This window comes from Vicugna pacos, chromosome 4, assembly GCF_048564905.1.
Source record: "Vicugna pacos chromosome 4, VicPac4, whole genome shotgun sequence".
In the NCBI taxonomy this organism is placed as follows: domain Eukaryota; kingdom Metazoa; phylum Chordata; class Mammalia; order Artiodactyla; family Camelidae; genus Vicugna; species Vicugna pacos.
This window is the reverse complement of record NC_132990.1, coordinates 78,203,180-78,219,887: the sequence shown is the minus strand read 5'-3', so window position 1 is coordinate 78,219,887 and position 16,708 is coordinate 78,203,180. Positions and strand designations below refer to the sequence as shown.

The 16,708-nt window shown below is 59.5% G+C and overlaps 1 protein-coding gene across 5 annotated transcripts in view; it reads left to right on the top strand.

The window, feature by feature from the left end:
- Window positions 1–10,709: 10,709 nt before the first annotated feature.
- Window positions 10,710–16,708, top strand: part of SARDH (sarcosine dehydrogenase) — a 65,728-nt gene continuing 59,729 nt past the window's right edge. For 2 of the 5 annotated variants that reach the window (XM_072960492.1, XM_072960496.1), the window contains exons 1-5: window positions 10,716–10,834; window positions 11,461–11,510; window positions 12,935–13,293; window positions 14,472–14,650; window positions 15,856–16,035. In XM_072960492.1, the coding sequence (XP_072816593.1) occupies window positions 12,963–13,293; window positions 14,472–14,650; window positions 15,856–16,035 (690 nt within the window). In that variant the 5' untranslated portion in view covers window positions 10,716–10,834; window positions 11,461–11,510; window positions 12,935–12,962. Of the gene's footprint in view, window positions 10,835–11,457; window positions 11,511–12,589; window positions 12,753–12,934; window positions 13,294–14,471; window positions 14,651–15,855; window positions 16,036–16,708 lie in introns of all 5 variants that reach the window. The other 3 variants (XM_072960493.1, XM_072960495.1, XM_072960494.1) reach the window with 3 other exon arrangements.

Here is a 16,708-nt window from a genome sequence, read left to right as displayed (position 1 = left end):
AGGGGCTGGGGGCTGCGGGGGAGGGCACCCCACCTGCTGTGAAGCCCGGACCCGGAAAGGGTGGGAAGCCTCAGGCCTGCGTGTGGCCAGGGGAGGCCCAGCAGGGAGGAGGGGCCTGCCTGCCCAGGGCTGCCCCCCGGCTGCTGGGAAGCAGATCAGAGCTGGGCTCTCAGAGGGCAGCGAGCATCGTGCCCCTTAATTCTGACACCTGCGAGTTCCCGGGGGGCAGGTCCAGCCTGGAGGCCGCTGTGTCCAGAATTTGCGAAACACTTCTTGGATGAAAGATGGAAACAGCCTATCTTCTGAGGTGACGTGGACACCCTCCTCCACCCCAGTCCTCCGCCACCAACTCAGGAACGCCGCGGGAGATGCCGAGTGCGAGCCTGGGCTCGGAAGAAGGAGAGACACGGAGCAGAGTAGAGGCAGGAGCCGCCACCAGGGCAGCCTCTGGGCTCTTGGGCCGTCCGCGGTGACAGCTGGGATTCTAACACCCGCGGCATTAGCCACGGGTCCCCGGAAGCCAGCAGCCAGACTGGGCCCTGCATAAAGCCGAGATCTCAGAGAACTCCCCCATCACGGGCACGTGGATAACACACTTGGGTAAAACCAAAATCATGGGCCAGGACAAATGTTTTCATGCGTTTTTACCTTTCCAGAAACAGGAATGAAAAGGCACTGCACACTCCGGGACAAATCAACACAGAATGGTTAACCCTTGACTTCGAAGATAAGATGAAAAATCCACTGGGCAGCAAGCAAAAGATTGAGTGCCTTACAAGGAGTCACTTGCGTTTGCCTTAGACGTCACCCCGGGCACATTCGGTGCCACAAAGTCCTCCTGAAAAGAAAGAGGGGCCCCGGGGTTTATGCTCACGGAGTCGCTGAGATGTAAGTCGGCAGGCAGGCAGTTCCCAGCCCTCAGACCTCAGGGGCTGCTGTGTGCGGAGACGCCGCTTGTGCAGAGAAATGAGCAAACCTGAGGCCCACTTGAGCCGGGCGAGTGGGAAAGCCACACCGCGGGTTTGGGGGTGAATGAGTGCAGGAACCCGCCTTGACCGAGGGGAAGGTTTGGTTACAGCACCTGGTAACAATATAATAACGAGAGTAGAAATGATTTCAGGAAATGTAGCTGGAAAGAGGAAAAGCCAAAAGGTAGGAGGCCGTGTGGGCGCACTACCTTTCTCATCTCTTCCAGGTAAAAGTCAAGAGATAGTCTTAGAACCTGAAAACGGATGGAGGTGTGAGGACGCTGAAGAGCACAAAGGTCAGCGCTCAGAGAGACGAGGTAATGAACGAAAAGCGGGTGGAGGTGAGCGGAAGCGTTGGGAGGAGGAAGCAGCGTCCTCTGAGCACGGCGGCCGGGGTGGAGGTGACGAGTGTGTCCGGAGAGAAGAGGCGTGGTGTCCGTCTCCAGCAGGACGTGCATGGGCTGGTCTGTTGCTGCTGGACAAAATTTCCATAAACAGAGGCCAAGAGCAGCACACACTGGTCCTCCCGCCCTGTCGGTTACAGGAGTCCCGTGCGGGTCCCCCTGGGCTGAACCCGAGGTGCGGCCCGGGCGTGTCTCTCTGGAGGCTCTGGGGGAGAATCCACTTCCTTGCCTTTCCAGCTTCCAGAAGCTGCCGGTCCTTCCGTGGACCGTGGGCCCTTCCTCCATCTTCAAAGAGACACAGTTGGCATCTCCTTGTGTCGTCACATCTCTGTCTCCCTCTGACCACAGCTGGGAAAGGCTCCCGTGTGATTAGACTGGCCCCACCCAGATCATCCAGGAAACCCCTCCCATCTCAAGGTCCTTAGCTTTCATCACATTTGCCATGAGAGGTCACGCAGCCACAGGTGCCAGAGGTTAGGATGTGGACGGTCCCTCTGGGGGGCCATCATCCTGCCTACAGCAGCAGATCAGATGCTCTAACTGGTCTTCCTCGTAAACAACAGAATCGGTGGGGAAATAGTTCTGATTTCATCAGAGCTGGTAACAAGCAACACACAGAGGCCAGAAGGCAGGTGAGGGAGGGAGTCCAGAGAGGTCAGCGGTCTCTGCTCATGGGCGCGTGCCCAGGTGGGTGAGCTCTACCAGGTGCGGAGCCTGGCCGGGCGTGGGGGAGGCGGGGCGAAGCCCAGCACTGCGCCCCCAGAGCACCAAGTCTAATAGATGTGCCCTGTTTAAAAGCTGGGACGCCAGTGGACCTCGCCACCACAGCCTCCACGAGACAGCAAGAAGCGTTTTCTGTGGACCTTGACGATGGGTGGAAAGAAAAAACAAAAGCTTCCCTGAGAATCTGTGTTACAGGTCGAACCGCGTCCCTCCCAGGAAGCTGTGTTGAAGTCTTAGCCCCTGACGCCTGTGCATGTGCCTGTTTGGAAAGAGGGTCCTTGCAGGTGTAGTCATGCTAAGGTGAGGTCATTAGGGTGGGCCCCAAACCGGCGTGATGGGCTTCTTTACCAAAAGGGAGCTGTGGGTCCAGGCGCAGACACGCACACAGGGAGAAGGGCCGGTGAGGAGGGCGGCGGATTTGGGGGCTGCATCCTCCTCCGGCCAGCGCAGCGCCCGAGGCCGGGGCAGAGGCGGGAGCACGGCCCCTCAGGGCCCGCAGAGGCGGCCAGCCCTCGACGCCCTGCTCTTGGCCTCTGGCTCCGGAGCTGCAAGGTGTGGCGCTCTGTGACGTCAGCCCTAGGAAAGGAGGGGCTCTAATTTGGCGCTTCAGAAGGTGCCGCCTGCATTTACACTTCCTGCGGGTCTGAAAGGCCAGGCGCTGAGTGTGAAGTGGGACCCCAGGTGGCTGGCGCTGCTGGGTGCCGGGGAAAAGGAAGTGCAAATATCTCTGGAAGAATCTGCTTCCAGTTTTCAACCTCAAAGAGTTCCCCGAGGGGAAGTTCCAATAAATACACACTCCTTGTCCAAAAGCACAGATCACACAAGGAAATAAGAGCCAACAAAACCCACAGGCCGCTGCACCAGATCCACAAGCAGAGTACAAAATAAGGATGCTTAAAGACAGACTCAGAGGGACTGGAAACCTGTGTAAAGAGCAAGAAACTCTGGGGGGAGGAAACCGGGAAGGCCTGCGAGGTATGAGCTGGAACCCTCGGCAGCTGGGCTCAGCCTGGACGCACAGCGTCACGTGGTGGGGGCCGAGGAAGAAGCGTTGTCGTGGGACGTACGCGCGGCCTGCAGAGAGGCCCGGGCCGCTGCCGCACACAGTGTGTTTGCATTCCAGAGTGACGCTGTCACCTTCACCTCTGACTCTGCGCTCTCGTAGCAGGCGCACAAGGCATGGCCTTGCCAGAGGGAGAGGTACCAGCAAGCGACTTGGGTTCCAGCTGCCCATGGGCGTTGTCTGGGGAACGCCTGCTGCCCCGGCCCTGGAAGTCTTGGGGTGCAGGGGACGTTGTAGCCCCAGACAGAATGGAGTTGGGGGTCCCGTGGAAAGCTGGCTCTCGGTGCAAGCTCTCTGTCTGAAAGAAGAGAGAAGCCCACTGGTGATGCCATTTTCAAACAGCCCTTTTCACCAAAAAAATTGTAATTACAGTGGGTGGGTCGGATGAGACGTGGTCAGAGAAGGAGTTAGTGAGCTGGAAAATAGTCCTCATGACGTCACTGATATCGCAGAGATTAAACAAATGAAGACCGAGCAGGTGCAACGTGCATCTCCTCCAGACAGACTCCAGAAGGAGGGGAAATACAGCGTGGAGGAGGGGCAGTATTTGAGGAACGCTGGCTAGCCATCTTCCAGAACTGATGAAGCTCACCAGTCCAGAGATTCACGGATCCGAAGAATGCCAAGGAGGGTTAAAAAAAACCACACACACACACGCAGTCTAGAATCGGCTCAGGGAGACTGGGGCGCTGAAGACAAAGGGAAGATCTTAAAACATCCGTGGAGAATAGAAAAGTTCGTTTTAATAAAACAACTTTGTAATGATTTTACGGCAGCAGTGAGGCCCAGGGAACACCTAGTACTTCCTAGTTTGGATAACTGTTTGTTTTCTATCGCTGGTAACAAATCACCATGTGTTAAAACAATACACATCTATTATCTCGCAGTTTCTCTGGGTCAGCTCAGCTGGCTCCTCCGCTCAGGGTCTCCCAAGGTCGCAGCCCAGGTGTGAGCCGGGCTACGCTCTCATCCGGAGATTTAGCCGGGGATGAGCTCACGTCCACGCTCACCTAGGCTGTTGGCAGCGTTCACTTCCTGGCAGTCGTGTGACTGAGGGCTGGCTTCCTGCCGGCGGTCGGCCGGGGGTGGCTCTCGGCGCACACCCGCCCGCAGTTCCTCGCAGTGTGGCCGCTCACTTCTTCACAGCCGGCAAGAGACTCTCTCCCTTCAGTCTGCTGGGAAGAGGTCTTCGCTAACCAAGCACGATCAGGGGAGTAGACCCATCGCCGTTGTCACAGCTCCCACCTGCACTCGAGAGGAGGGTGTGACTCACGGGGGTCACCTTGGGGGTTTTCGCCACAGTAACCGAAGTGTGCCTGCTAAAATTCCTAGGGTAACACTAGAAGATTAGAAAAGCAATGCAACCTATAAACTTGCGGAGGAAAAAGTTGAATCCGAATATGGAGGGAGGAACGAAAAGAAAAAAGAAACGGACAGGACAGAACAAATGTGTAGCACAAATAATGTGGTGGAGGTAAACATACCAGTAATTTCAATAAGGTAAGTGGGCCGAATACAGCAACTAAAAGCGTGAAGTAATTGACAGGAAGAGCGTCAGACTAGATGCTTAAAATCAGTCTCTCCGTGTGTGTGTGTGTTCTACAAAAGATACCTCTAAACTATAAAGCATAAAAAGTTGAGAGTGAAAGGTTGAAAACTGATATTCCAAAAGGAAACTGACGCAGCTGTGTTAACTCACGTGGGACAGTTTTCAAAGCAAAGCAGAGTCAGAGCATCACTACAGGTGGAAAATTTGACTACACGGTGATGAAGTTTTCGTTTGTTGGAAAGACATCACCGCTCTAAACACGCATGCTCCGTATAACTTAGCCCCAGTGTACGCAAAGCCAAACTGACCCGAGCCCAAGGAGGGCTGGAAAGACCCGCCGCCGCACGCGGGAGGGTTCACCCGACACTCCCCGTGACTGAAAGGTCAAGCAGGCAAAAAGGACGTTCGTGAGGCCTGGGAGCAGGATGGCACAATGAGCAACCGCGCGTGCAGAATACCGCGCCCCCCCGCACACCTTGCCCCGGGCCGTCCAGCGGCCCTCAGCGCATTTCACACATTCACACTCCCTGGTCTAGCGCCTCTCTCCAAAATGAGTGACGTCAGAAGTCCATAATGGAAAATGTACAGGAAATTTCCGTATGTTTGCAAATGAAGAAACATCTAAATAATTACTGATCAAAAAATAGATTATAATGGACTTATAAAGCACCTCGAATTTATTTTTTTAAATTTAAACTTGATAAAAATGCTCCACAGCAAAACTTGTAGGGTCATGCTGAGGCTGAACTTGAACTGAAGCCGGCGCCCTTGCCGCCGCCGTGTGTGACAGCAAAGGGCTGGCGGCGGGCTCGCTTCTCACACGTCGGCATCCCTCCAGGCTGGGGCAAGCCTTGATTCCTGGAACAAAAGTTTCATGTCTCCATTAAGCATTTTCAAATTATCTATTTAAAGTGTAATTTTTTCCAAGTAGAAAATTACAAATGTATTAAATGTGCACAAATTACAGGGTTTTAAAACTACAGCTCCGATCCCGGTGGCTTCTCACGGTGACTCCTGCCACAGCAGGGGGAGGGTGCGCCGGCGGGCCGCTCTCCCGCTGAGACTTTAACAACATTTTGGGTTAACTCAGACCCCTGTTCCTTAGTTACAAGTTGATGTATTTATTTCCCTTAACGATATATTTAGTTTAAATTTCTAGTGTCCATCAAAATGTTTATTAGAAAAGTTCTTTTATAAAAAAATTGAAGTAGAGTTGATTTAGCGGTTTAGTTTTAATCCTTTACTTTCCCTAAAAAAAGAGAACCTGTGCATTCACACAAGGTCTGCGCAGGACGTTGTTCACCTGGATCGTCCCTGGGTGACTAATTCCACGTCTGGACGTGGGTGCTGCCGGGGCCACAGCACAGATGGCTGTGCCAGACCCCCGGCCTCCGTTCCCTGCAGCTCCACGCCAGTGCAAGCTTTGCTTAGGGTCACAGTCCTGTCGTGAGTGAGGGGCAGCCCATAAGAAGAGGGACAGTTATTTCGTCCTCAACTAAGAGTCTGAGTAGTGACCCAGGGCTGGGACTGGTCTCACAGTGTCAGGGACCCAAGGGTTTCTGGTTTTGTGGTCCCCTGAGGTGGCCTCCTGAGCTCACCTCATGGTCCAAGATGTGGCTCCAGCTCCAGCCCCTGAATCCACATTCCAGCCAATAGAAAGGAGAAGGGGCAGGGAAGCCGCACGGCCTCTGTCTTAAAGGACACCTTCACTCACCATCTCCCTTTGGCCATAACTTGGTCATATGGCCTCGCCTAGCTGCAAAGGAGGCTGGGAAATGTAGTCTTCATTCGGGTTCCAATCACCATAGAAGAAGGAAGAAGGCGAGACGGGTGGATGGCGGGGGAGGGGAGTAGCAGCCTTTGCCTCAAAAACTGCATGGCTGTGAGGGGTCGGCTTGGCGCAGAGAGGCGGTCAGTCCCCCGCAGGTGTGTCCTGGTGATGGTTAACCTGATCCCCGTGAAGAACAAGGCTTCTCAATGACCCTCAGTCCATTCACACAAGCAGGCTATGCCTTAGTCGTTAGATTTCGGTTCATATGCGGGAAAAACAGCCACACGGGGAGAGAACAGGTTTCTACTTCCACTGCCCTGAGGACCTTTTGGTCCAACTTAGAATTCAATGTTGTGTTAGTTTCTGGCACACAGGGGTGATTCAGATCTGTGTGTGTGTGTATCTATATCCTTTTTCGTATTCTTTTCATTATAGGTTATTACAAGCTATTGAATATAGTTCCCTGCACTGGTCCAATTAATTTTATTTCTTAGGAGACAAAAACCTCTTGCTGACACCACCTCTAAACCGATTTCTCACCAACACACCCACGAGGGTGCATTTGTCTTTCCTCCCTCGTTAGTGAGTTCAGTACGTTCAGCAGAAAAGGGACAGATCGCTGTGCTCCCGGGGTCGGGTCGCACCTGGCCAGCTGACAGCCTTGGTTTGCAGGGCCCCACGCTCTGCCCTGCAGCTCCAGCGAGACGCTGTCATCGCCAACCGTGGGGAACACAGATTTCGTCACATTCAAATAGGAATGTTCTGGACAAACGTGAGACATCACGTCACAGGAAGAGTGAAGGCAAGTGACGGGAAAAGGTGCGCCGGGCAGACGCCAAAGGAAGCGAGTGTAACCCTGCGGTACCATACGGGATGCAATGGAGGCAGGAAGTGTCCTTACACGTGAAGATAGCGGTGCACTGGGACCCTCGTTGGGGCCGGCTGGTGCCAGCTCACAGGAGCTGACGGGGGGGCCTCTTCCCACATCCGTGTTCGGTGACATCCTTGTTGGTACCTTGAAATCGACCCCCGAGGGAGCATTTACACCACAGAAATCAGCCATCTCTGCCCACCTGGAGAGCCCACGTTAGACGTCCAGCAGCAGCCCCTAGAGAAGGAGGTTCACTAACAGTTTGACGATAAGCTGTGACAATCCTGGAGATTAATACACCTGGCAACATAGTCTCAAAACACATAAAATAAAAACAGAATTACGGGGAGAAGCGGACCCATCCCAGACACACTGCTCACAGCAACAGCCGGAGCCGATGGTAATCAGTAAGGGAGCTCCCTGCCAGGGGAAGGCCGGAAGGAGCCCGGGCTGTCGGCCCCCGTGGGGCTCCGCCTCCCTGCCTGTCTGCAGGTTCCCTCCTGGGGACGGTCTCAGTCCCCCGGCTGTGTCGCCTTCTCTGGGTCCCACTCTCCTGGGGTGTCATGCTCACCTGTGGCCACTAGGGGGCGATGTTTCCTGCGAAGGCCCCGCCTCCTTGGGCTCTTGGCGCTGGCCCAGCCTGCAGGGGCTGTAGCCCCTGTGACAGTTGTAGCCAGAGTGACAGTTGCATCTGTAGCCAGAGTGACAGTTGCATCCCCACATTTGTTTCAATCAGAACATTGGAAACAAATGACGGAGTAAAGTGGGAGTCTGGGGCCCCGGCCTGAAACTGCCCACACCTGCTGCGTGTATGCCCGGGTGGCTGCAGCCCCCCCAACCCCCGCCCCGGCCGTTCCCACCTGCCCTCGGTGTGCGGCTGCCGGGGGAGGGGTGCCCACCCGCCTCGGAGGGACCAGCACTTCCTCCCAGATGACGAAAGGGGGCGATTGCTCGAAGTCAATGTTGTTCTATCTTTTAAGGTTCTTTTTGGAAAGAAAATCTTGGCAGTGCAAGTGCAACCCTCAAAAGCTGTTCTGTGCTGCACACCAGAAACTGACACAGTGTTGTAAACTGACTATACTTCAATTTAAAAAAACTGTTCTGGAAACTTCCCTGGCCCATGAGCTGCCCAGGTCCGGCGCCCCTGCTGTGTTCCGCCTGCTTTCTCGTCCCTGTGATGAGCAGTGGTGGTCCCTCCCTCCCCTGAGATGACAGGACATCCTCAGCAGCTGCCGGCCCCGCCCCCAGGTGCTGCTGGCCTTGCCGCTGGGGGTGGCTGGGGCTGGGTACCGGGGCGGCTGGTCAGCGCTCGGCAGGTGGTGCTGAACTGTCAGTGTCCTGCCGGGCCACGGGCAGAGCTCCAAGGGGAGCCCCTCCCCCTGCCCGGCCCCTGCTCCACCCTGGGCCCCTGCCCAGTCGGAGGGCAGCCTGCAGACACCTCCCTCTGCCCCGGGAGCCCGGCCAGCAGGTGGGGGTGGAGGGCTGGCCGAGCCAGAAGGAGGCATCTCAGGGCTGGCCCGGGTGTGTCCAGGCCAAGCGGGCCGGGGCGAGTCCCCCACGGGCCTGCCTGGATTTGCGGGCCTGGAGTCGACTATGACTTGTTGGCACCGTTGTTTTCTACAAAGTGCACGAAAAGGTAATAACGTGCAGAGAAACTTAGAAAACTTACCTGGAACTGACAGAGCAGGGGTTGTAGGCCCTACTTCCCAAACGGGGAACACGCTTGGTGAGGGGTCACCGCCCAGACAGCGCAGCAGGATGCGGCGGGACCCTGTCTCGGCGTCCATGGCTGGAGCCCGGCCACGTCCCGGGCTGTGCCGCCCCCCACCCCGAAGCTGTGCCGAGATGGGGCGGCCCATCCCCCTCTCCCAGACCCGCGCAGGGCCAGATCGATGACAAGCCCTGCAAAGCCGACGCACAGGCAGGCCTAGCCTTGCAGCCGTCACCCCTTGTCCAGAGTCCAGGTGGACGGTGCTGCCCGCCTGCTTAGGACGATTTTGCAACAGCTGCTTGTCTGAGCCACGGCCAGGAGAGGTCCAGGCTGCCGCGGCTGCTGTCCCGGGGCTGCGGGACTGCTCTGTCCCTCGCCCGTGCACCCTATGTCCAGGGCTCCCAAGGAGGATGTGAGCGTGCTCCTTCCTAGCCCTCTCGGCCTGTCCTTCACCCTCTCCAGGGAGGGCAGCCCTGCTCCTGGCTGCCGGGCCAGGCCTGCCATCAGCTGAGCGACCAGGCTGGTGTCCTCCTGCCCTGGGCCCCCGCACCGCCCCAGGAAGCCTCATGCTGGGGAGTCAGCCTCTTCCAGAGGGGCCGGGGGAGTGAGTGACAATCTCTACCCCAATGACGGGGACTGACAATGGCAGCAGCACATAGGCAGGCCAGAGCCCAGGTCACCTCCTCCGAGAGGCCCTCCTGGGTTCCTGCTGGAAGGAGGGGCAGCTTGCTCAGAAGCGGCCCCGTCACAGCCGGCCCATGCCACCTCACCCCTCCCGGCCTCTGTCTTCCTCCTGGGCCCTGAGCCCCTCAAGGGCAGGGGTTGGGTCGTAGTTGTCTCGGACTCTCAGCAGTGCTCTGCTTACAGTAGGTGTTCAGTAAATGCACAGGACAGATCAACTGGCAGCGAGACAGCTGGACAGTCTCGGTGGGAATAAGAGCACAGGTGTCTGTCTGTTAACAGGAGCAGCAGTCCTGTCCCCCTCACCGCTCCCTGACCTGGCAGCCAGCGTTACCGAACTGTCAGCTGACCCCTGCTTTGCTCCAGCGGGAAGAGGAGGTCCTGTTTTACATAAGCACCCGTTCTGACTCTGCACAACCATTGGTGAACGTGCTTGTTCTTTCCAGATTTCCTCTGGGCATCCTCTGCCTGAGTGCAAACCAGACGCCCGAGACCCAGAGGCAGACTGCAGATTCTGGCCTGGTTCCCCACTAGCTTGCTGTGTGACTCGAGGCAAGCTGACTCCCCTCTCTGGGCCCTGGCCCTTCAACCGTGAGCACCCCTTCCCTGGGATGAGCAGCTGAGGCTGGACAGGCAGGCCCGTGCTAAGGCCTTGGGTCACCCCAGCAAGGAGCCCCAGGCCTGGCAATGCTTCCTGCCCACCCGGCTGTGCCAAGCTCCCGTCCGGCGTCGGGAGCAGGGCGGGCACAGACAGGGGTGCACGGCTCACCCAGTAACCCTGAAACGGCTGTTTTACAGCTGAGGACGTGAGCTCACCTGCCCCGTCACCAGGGTTAAGCGCAGCTCTGCCTGCCTCAGGATTGCCCGCTTGGCTGCCTCCTGGCCAGCCTCCAAGAGGCCCCGGGGTGGGCGGTGCCTCCTGCCCTGGGGTGGGCGGGACAGGGGCTGGCGGAGCGGCCAGGGGCGCGGGCGGGGGCAGCCCGGGCTCCTGCTCAGCTGCTGCCGGGAAGAAAGGAGGTGGCTGCTCCGCTGCAGCCACTGGGCCAGGCAGCGGCCGGCACTCGGGGCCGAGGGAGGCTGTGGCTGCCTGGAGGTACGCCCTTTGGGAGGGGCAGGGCCCGGGCCCTTTCCCAGGCCAGGGGGGTTGGGACAGGCTGGGACGTCCCTTGCCTCTGGCTGCGGTGACCCTCGGGCTGGGTGGGCATGACCATGGGATACTCTGTGGGTGGCAGGGGACCTGGGCGCCCTCCCTGCCCTCCTCCCAGTGAGCTGTGCCAGGAGCTCTCGTCCACCAACCCCTCCGGCCTACAGCCTGCGAGGAGGGCTCCTCTGGGCCCCCAGCTTAACGACTTGAGGCCCCGCCCATCTTTCTGACCCCAAACACCGCCAGGCTGAGAATGTCCAGGCTGTTGACTCGGGTGGGAGAGAGTTGGAGGGGGCAGCAGAGCAAGTTAATGTGGAAGCTGCTGCCCTGGCGGGAGGGCCCTGGGTGGCCCCTGCTGGGGCCGTGCCAGCCCCCCCCACCCCCAGCCCCAGTGGGCCTGGCCGGCGGGCAGGGAAGGAGCACATGGCGGCCCCCTGGCCACAGCACTCACGCTGGCACGGTGGGAGGGAGGGAGGAGGCTGGGCAGCCGGGGGCCGGGCAGCGCGGGCTGGGGGCAGATGCCTGGCCTCGGAAAGCCTTCCGGACAACTCGTGATGCCGAGTTTCCACCAGCAGGACACCACTCCTGGGGCTCCTGGAAGATTAAGGAGATCCAGGGAAGAAAGGTGAGTACAGACCCTTGTGGGGTGCCCCTCCCTGAAAGGCAGGGGGGCTGTCAGAAGTGGGGCAGAGGTGACAGAGGGACCAGGGTGCCAGGGTCCAACCGCCAACCCCTCATCCCCGAAGCCTCTCAAATCACCCCTCCCTGCTCCCTCCTCTGCCCCCACCTCCTAGGAGGGGGTCACTGGCGTGCAGGGCAGGGCAGTCCTGACCAGCCTGAGAGCTGAGCCCCTCACCCACACCCCGTGGTGGCTGCAGGCTTGAGGGGGCGAGCAGTGCCCACAGGTGAGGGTGGGAAATGGGGTGGCAGTGGTTCCCCCCAGCATCCCCTCCCCCAAACCAGGCCCTGTGATATGCCCTGTGATATCTGCAGAAGTGGGCAGGACAGCCTGCCTCCTTGGGCCTCAGTCTCCCCACTCTGTGAAATGGGGACAACAGCCATCTTCAAGTCAGAGCAAAGAACGTGGCTTGGCACGTGGTACACGCTTGGAAGTGGAAGTTGACTTTTTTCTTCACTTTGTTTATTTTTTGTTTGCTTTATGAGGGGGAGATAATTAGGTTTATTTATTTATATTTGGAAGAGGTGCTGGGGATTGAACCCAGGACCTCATGCAGGCTGAGCATGCGCCCTACCACTTAAGCTACACCCTCCCCCAGGAAGCTGGCTTTCTTAATTGGCTAATTGATATCAGTCTCGGCTTGACCCCCTCAGGACCTCGACCACAGCTGAACCCCTCTTACTTGTCCTGCTGATCCCACAGATGAGTCCAGGAGCCCCTCTGAGGCTTCCCCTCCTCCCCATGCTCCCCCTGCCCCCAGGGAGACAGCTCTCCCGCACCTTGTCTCCTTGAAAGTGGGTTCCCTGTCACCTTCTCTAACAACTTTGAGGCTTTCTGGCTGGGGAGGTCTGGGAGGTCCCTGAGGAGGAGGGAGGCTGGTTACCCGTCCTCTGAGCCCCTACTTGGATTCCTAGACGGCCTGAGGGAGCCGGGAGGCCTGGACCCCACAGCCTTGCTCACCTTCTGCCTTGGGTTCCAAAGGGCTGAGAGGCCAACGAGGCAGAAGTAACTTTTGTCTGTTGTAGAGACGGGACTTCCTTTGGATGGCGTGTTGGATACAGGCTGGAGGGTTGGGTGTCCCTGCCTGCCTCACAGCTCCCCACCACCCACCCTGCGGCCCTGCCCCACCACGCACACCACCCCACCTTCTGTCCCCACCGTGGTCTCCCCGGGCCCAGCCGGAGCCTGGTGTGTACAAGGCCCTCAGTACACGTGGGCTGGACAAACACACATGTGCACACACGCTGTGGGTGGGCGGCGGGAGGGAGGTCGGAGTGTGACAACACGGGGACACGGTGCCCTGGGCTCTCTCTCGGCGCTGCACCCGCGGCGCCCCTCTGCACCCCAGCCAGCGCTGACTCTCTCCCCAGCTCCCTGCGGTGCTGGAGTCGAGTCCTCATGGCCTCGCTGAGCCGAGCCCTGCGTGTGGCTGCCACATGTCTGCGCCGGAGCCCTGCCCAGGGCCCGGGGCTGCGACCCCTGGCCAGTGGGGCGGGCCCTACCACCGAGAAGAGCGTACCGTGCCAGCGGACCCTGAAAGAGTCTCAGGACCCCTCGGCGGCGGCCCGAGGCCCGAGCAGGCCCCTGCCCAGCACAGCCAGCGTGGTGGTCATCGGCGGGGGCAGCCTGGGCTGCCAGACCCTGTACCACCTGGCCAAGCTGGGCGTGAGCGGGGCGGTGCTGCTGGAGCGGCAGCGGCTGACCTCCGGGACCACCTGGCACACAGCGGGTAGGGGCGGGGAGCAGGCGGGAGCGGGAGGGACTGGATGCAGCGAGGGCCCTGCTCTGGGTTGACAACCCTCCACTTAAGAGAGGCAGCTGAGCTGGAGGGGAATGACATGGAGGAAAGGCACGGGGTCTGTCTGGAGATGGACAGGCTGGGGGCCCTGCATGCCCCCCGAGTCCCTGGAGAGCCGTGGGGGGAGGAGGGCCAGACGTGGCCTGGGGGACCCCGGGGGGCGTCGCTGAGACCAGGGCTGAGTCCGGGCAGCTGCCTGCTTAACGAGCAGAGGCCACTTCCCTGGGTGGGACCGCCCGGGATGAGGGGCGCCCGCAGGTGCAGAGGGCGGGCGGGGAAGGGGCCATCAGGGTGACACAGAGCAGAGTCCTCCGCGGGCACAGACGCACCGATGACTCTCATCCAACTGGCCAGTGGGCATGTATCAAGCACCTCCGGTGGCATGCCCCCAGCGCAGCCAACCTGCCACCTTAACCCTGGGCCACGTTTGCTGGTATCTGTGGGGGAAAACACTCCCTCTCTGGCCGAGACCCCACTACGAATCTGCGGTCCCTGCACGTGGGGTCGGAAGAAGGTTCAGGCACCATGTGTTTGAGAGCTGTCACTGCCAACCCCGCCCACCCCTGCCCCTGCCGTCCCACTGTCCCACCTCAACTGGGCCCGCACAAGCCCTCCCCAGCCAGTACTTCTTCCCCGGCCTCCCACTCCCCCAGCTCTGCTCTGAAGGGAGCAGCTTCGTGGGTGAAGAGGCTGCCTTTGGGCTTCAGCCGGTCCTGGGTCAGGTCCTGGCCCCATCATCACCTGCCTTGTAATCTTGGGCACAGAACCATTTGGTGCCACCTTAATGTCTCTATAAAATAGTCTTGGCTGCCTCACAGGCTGCTCAGTTACCCTGTGACAGGCTCAGCCCAGGGCTCGGTGCATAGTCGGTGCTCGATAAATGGCAGCCTTTGACGTTGTCACTCTGCTCGCTGCCCAAGAGCTGGGAGGCCGTCCTAAAACTCAGCTTTGACCCTGTCACCTCCTGCTCATGGACCTCTTGGGGCTCCCCATGGCCTGCAGAGAAATTCTGGGGCCTGCTGCCTGATATTCAGAAGCCTGGCCTGCAGGGAGAAGCTGGGCAGTGCAGCCGGGCTGGGGCTGACGGCGCCCGGCCCCTCCCCGGCCAGGCCTGCTGTGGCAGCTGCGGCCCAGTGACGTGGAGGTGGAGCTCCTGGCCCACACGAGGCGCGTGGTGAGCCGCGACCTGGAGGAGGAGACGGGGCTGCACACAGGCTGGATCCAGAACGGGGGCCTGTTTATAGCGTCCAACCGGCAGCGCCTGGATGAGTACAAGAGGCTCATGTCGGTGGGTGTGCACCTGCGGGGGTGGGGGGCACCTGCGGGGGTGGGGCGCACCTGCGGGGGTGGGGGGCATCTGCCGGGGTGGGTGTGCGCCTGCGGGGGTGGGGGGCACCTGCGGGGGTGGGGCGCACCTGCGGGGGTAGGGGGCATCTGCCGGGGTGGGTGTGCGCCTGCGGGGGTGGGGGGCACCTGCGGGGGTGGGGGGCATCTGCGGGGGTGGGGGCGCCGGGAGGGGCCAGCAGGTCTGGGCTCAAGCCCTGGAGCTGCCCCTGCTGGCTGGGCCACCTGCGACAGGCGACTGCCTCTGAGCCTCGGCCTGCTCACCTCTGAAGCAGGACCGCGGTTTACTGAGCCTCAGAGGCGGGAGAGGCCCAGCAAAGCGGGGTGATTGCCGTGCTCGGTGCTCAGGGAGACCGATGAACGGCGGAATCGCACACCCCAGGAGCGGCCTCCTTAGAACGGGCAGGTCGTTGGGGTTGGGAGGTGGCCCCTTTCTGCCCCCTCCTTCCCCTTGCTCACCCATCAGCTGGGATGGAGGCGTCCAAAGGTGGCTGCCGGCCTTTCAGCTCAAGTTCTGGCGCTGCTGAGTGAAGTCTCTGCCACTTTTTATTCTTGACGCTCAGAGAGAGAATCTGATTGGCTCAGCTCTCTCTAGTTGGGCGGAGCCTGTCCTGATGGGCGGATGCCTGGGCACACTTGATTGGCTGCCCTTGGGCCAAACAATGTGTTGGGGTGTGGTCTGCCACCCCGCGGTCGTGGCTGGGGGGACAGAGGACCACGTTGGTCTCTGGGGAGCTGGTCTGACCAGCAAACCTGATCTTCAAGCTCAAAATATTACCCCTGTGGCGGTTATTTTTATTTCTTTTACCTAATAGGTCCTTATTATTCATGTAAGTTCTTTAGAGGTGCCAAGCACATGAACCATTGTCACCCCATTCACCAGGTGACATTGAGCAGCTGGCCCCGGGTCACAGGGCCCTTGTCAGAGCTGGATGGAGAAGGCGGGGTGGGCCGAGCCTACTTCCAGCACTTCCTCGTGCTCCTCAGCCTTCGGTGCAACTGGCCTGCGAGATGGGCCACGGGGCACTGTGGCTGGCTAAGGCTCCCTGGCAGGGTCAGAGCTGAGCCTTGGAGGCCCAGGTGGGAGGGGAGCGGGGGGAGGGGGTCTGGTCCCTGAGGACTCAGTTACTTTTCTCCACCTCCCCCTAGTTGGGCAAGGCCTACGGCGTGGAGTCCCACGTGCTGAGCCCGGCAGAGACCAAGGCACTGTATCCGCTGATGAATGTGGACGACCTCTTCGGGACCCTGTACGTGCCGCATGACGGTACCATGGACCCCGCCGGCACCTGCTCCACCCTCGCCAGGGCCGCCACTGCCCGGGGAGTGCAGGTACGATGGCTGCCCAACCCCGCATCCCCAGCTCCCAGCCCAGTCCTCCCAAGAGCCCAGAGAGCAGAAGGCCAGAGAACAGGTGAATTCTCTCTGCGGTGAGACCTTGGGCCAGGTGGGGCCTCTGAGCCTTCGGACCCGCTCCCGCGAAGGCCGGCCACCCTCGGGTCTGCCCGCGATGCCAGCTCTCCTCCCTTCCCTGAGGTTCTGGCCCTGCTGGACAAGAGAACCCACCTAAAATCATTTCCTGTAATTTTAACTTTCTTTTGTCTCAAATACACACAGAGTTGTGGGAAAAATTAGAAAAGACAAATGAGCAAAAAAGAAGAAAGGAGAACCCCCAGAGGCACTCAGTGTTGCCCTTCTGGTTTCACTGCCGGAGCTTCCCTGTGAGGCCGCGTCTGCCGTCGGAAGGGAGCCAGGCGGCACCGTGTGCACCCCTTCACCAGAGCAGACCGCAAGCTCCTGTCAGCCGCACGAGCCCTCCTTTTTGTTTTTAATTCACTTTACAAACACAGGCCCTGTACTTGGGGATAAGTTCTCCAAGTCAAGGAGTATTGGCCTTAGTTTCCGTCCTGTGGTCACACAGCTTCCTTGACGGTGTCACGTGAAGCCTGCCCGAGGAAAAGCAGGGGTCCGGGGCCTTTCTGGACTAGGGGTGGTGAGAGGGTCA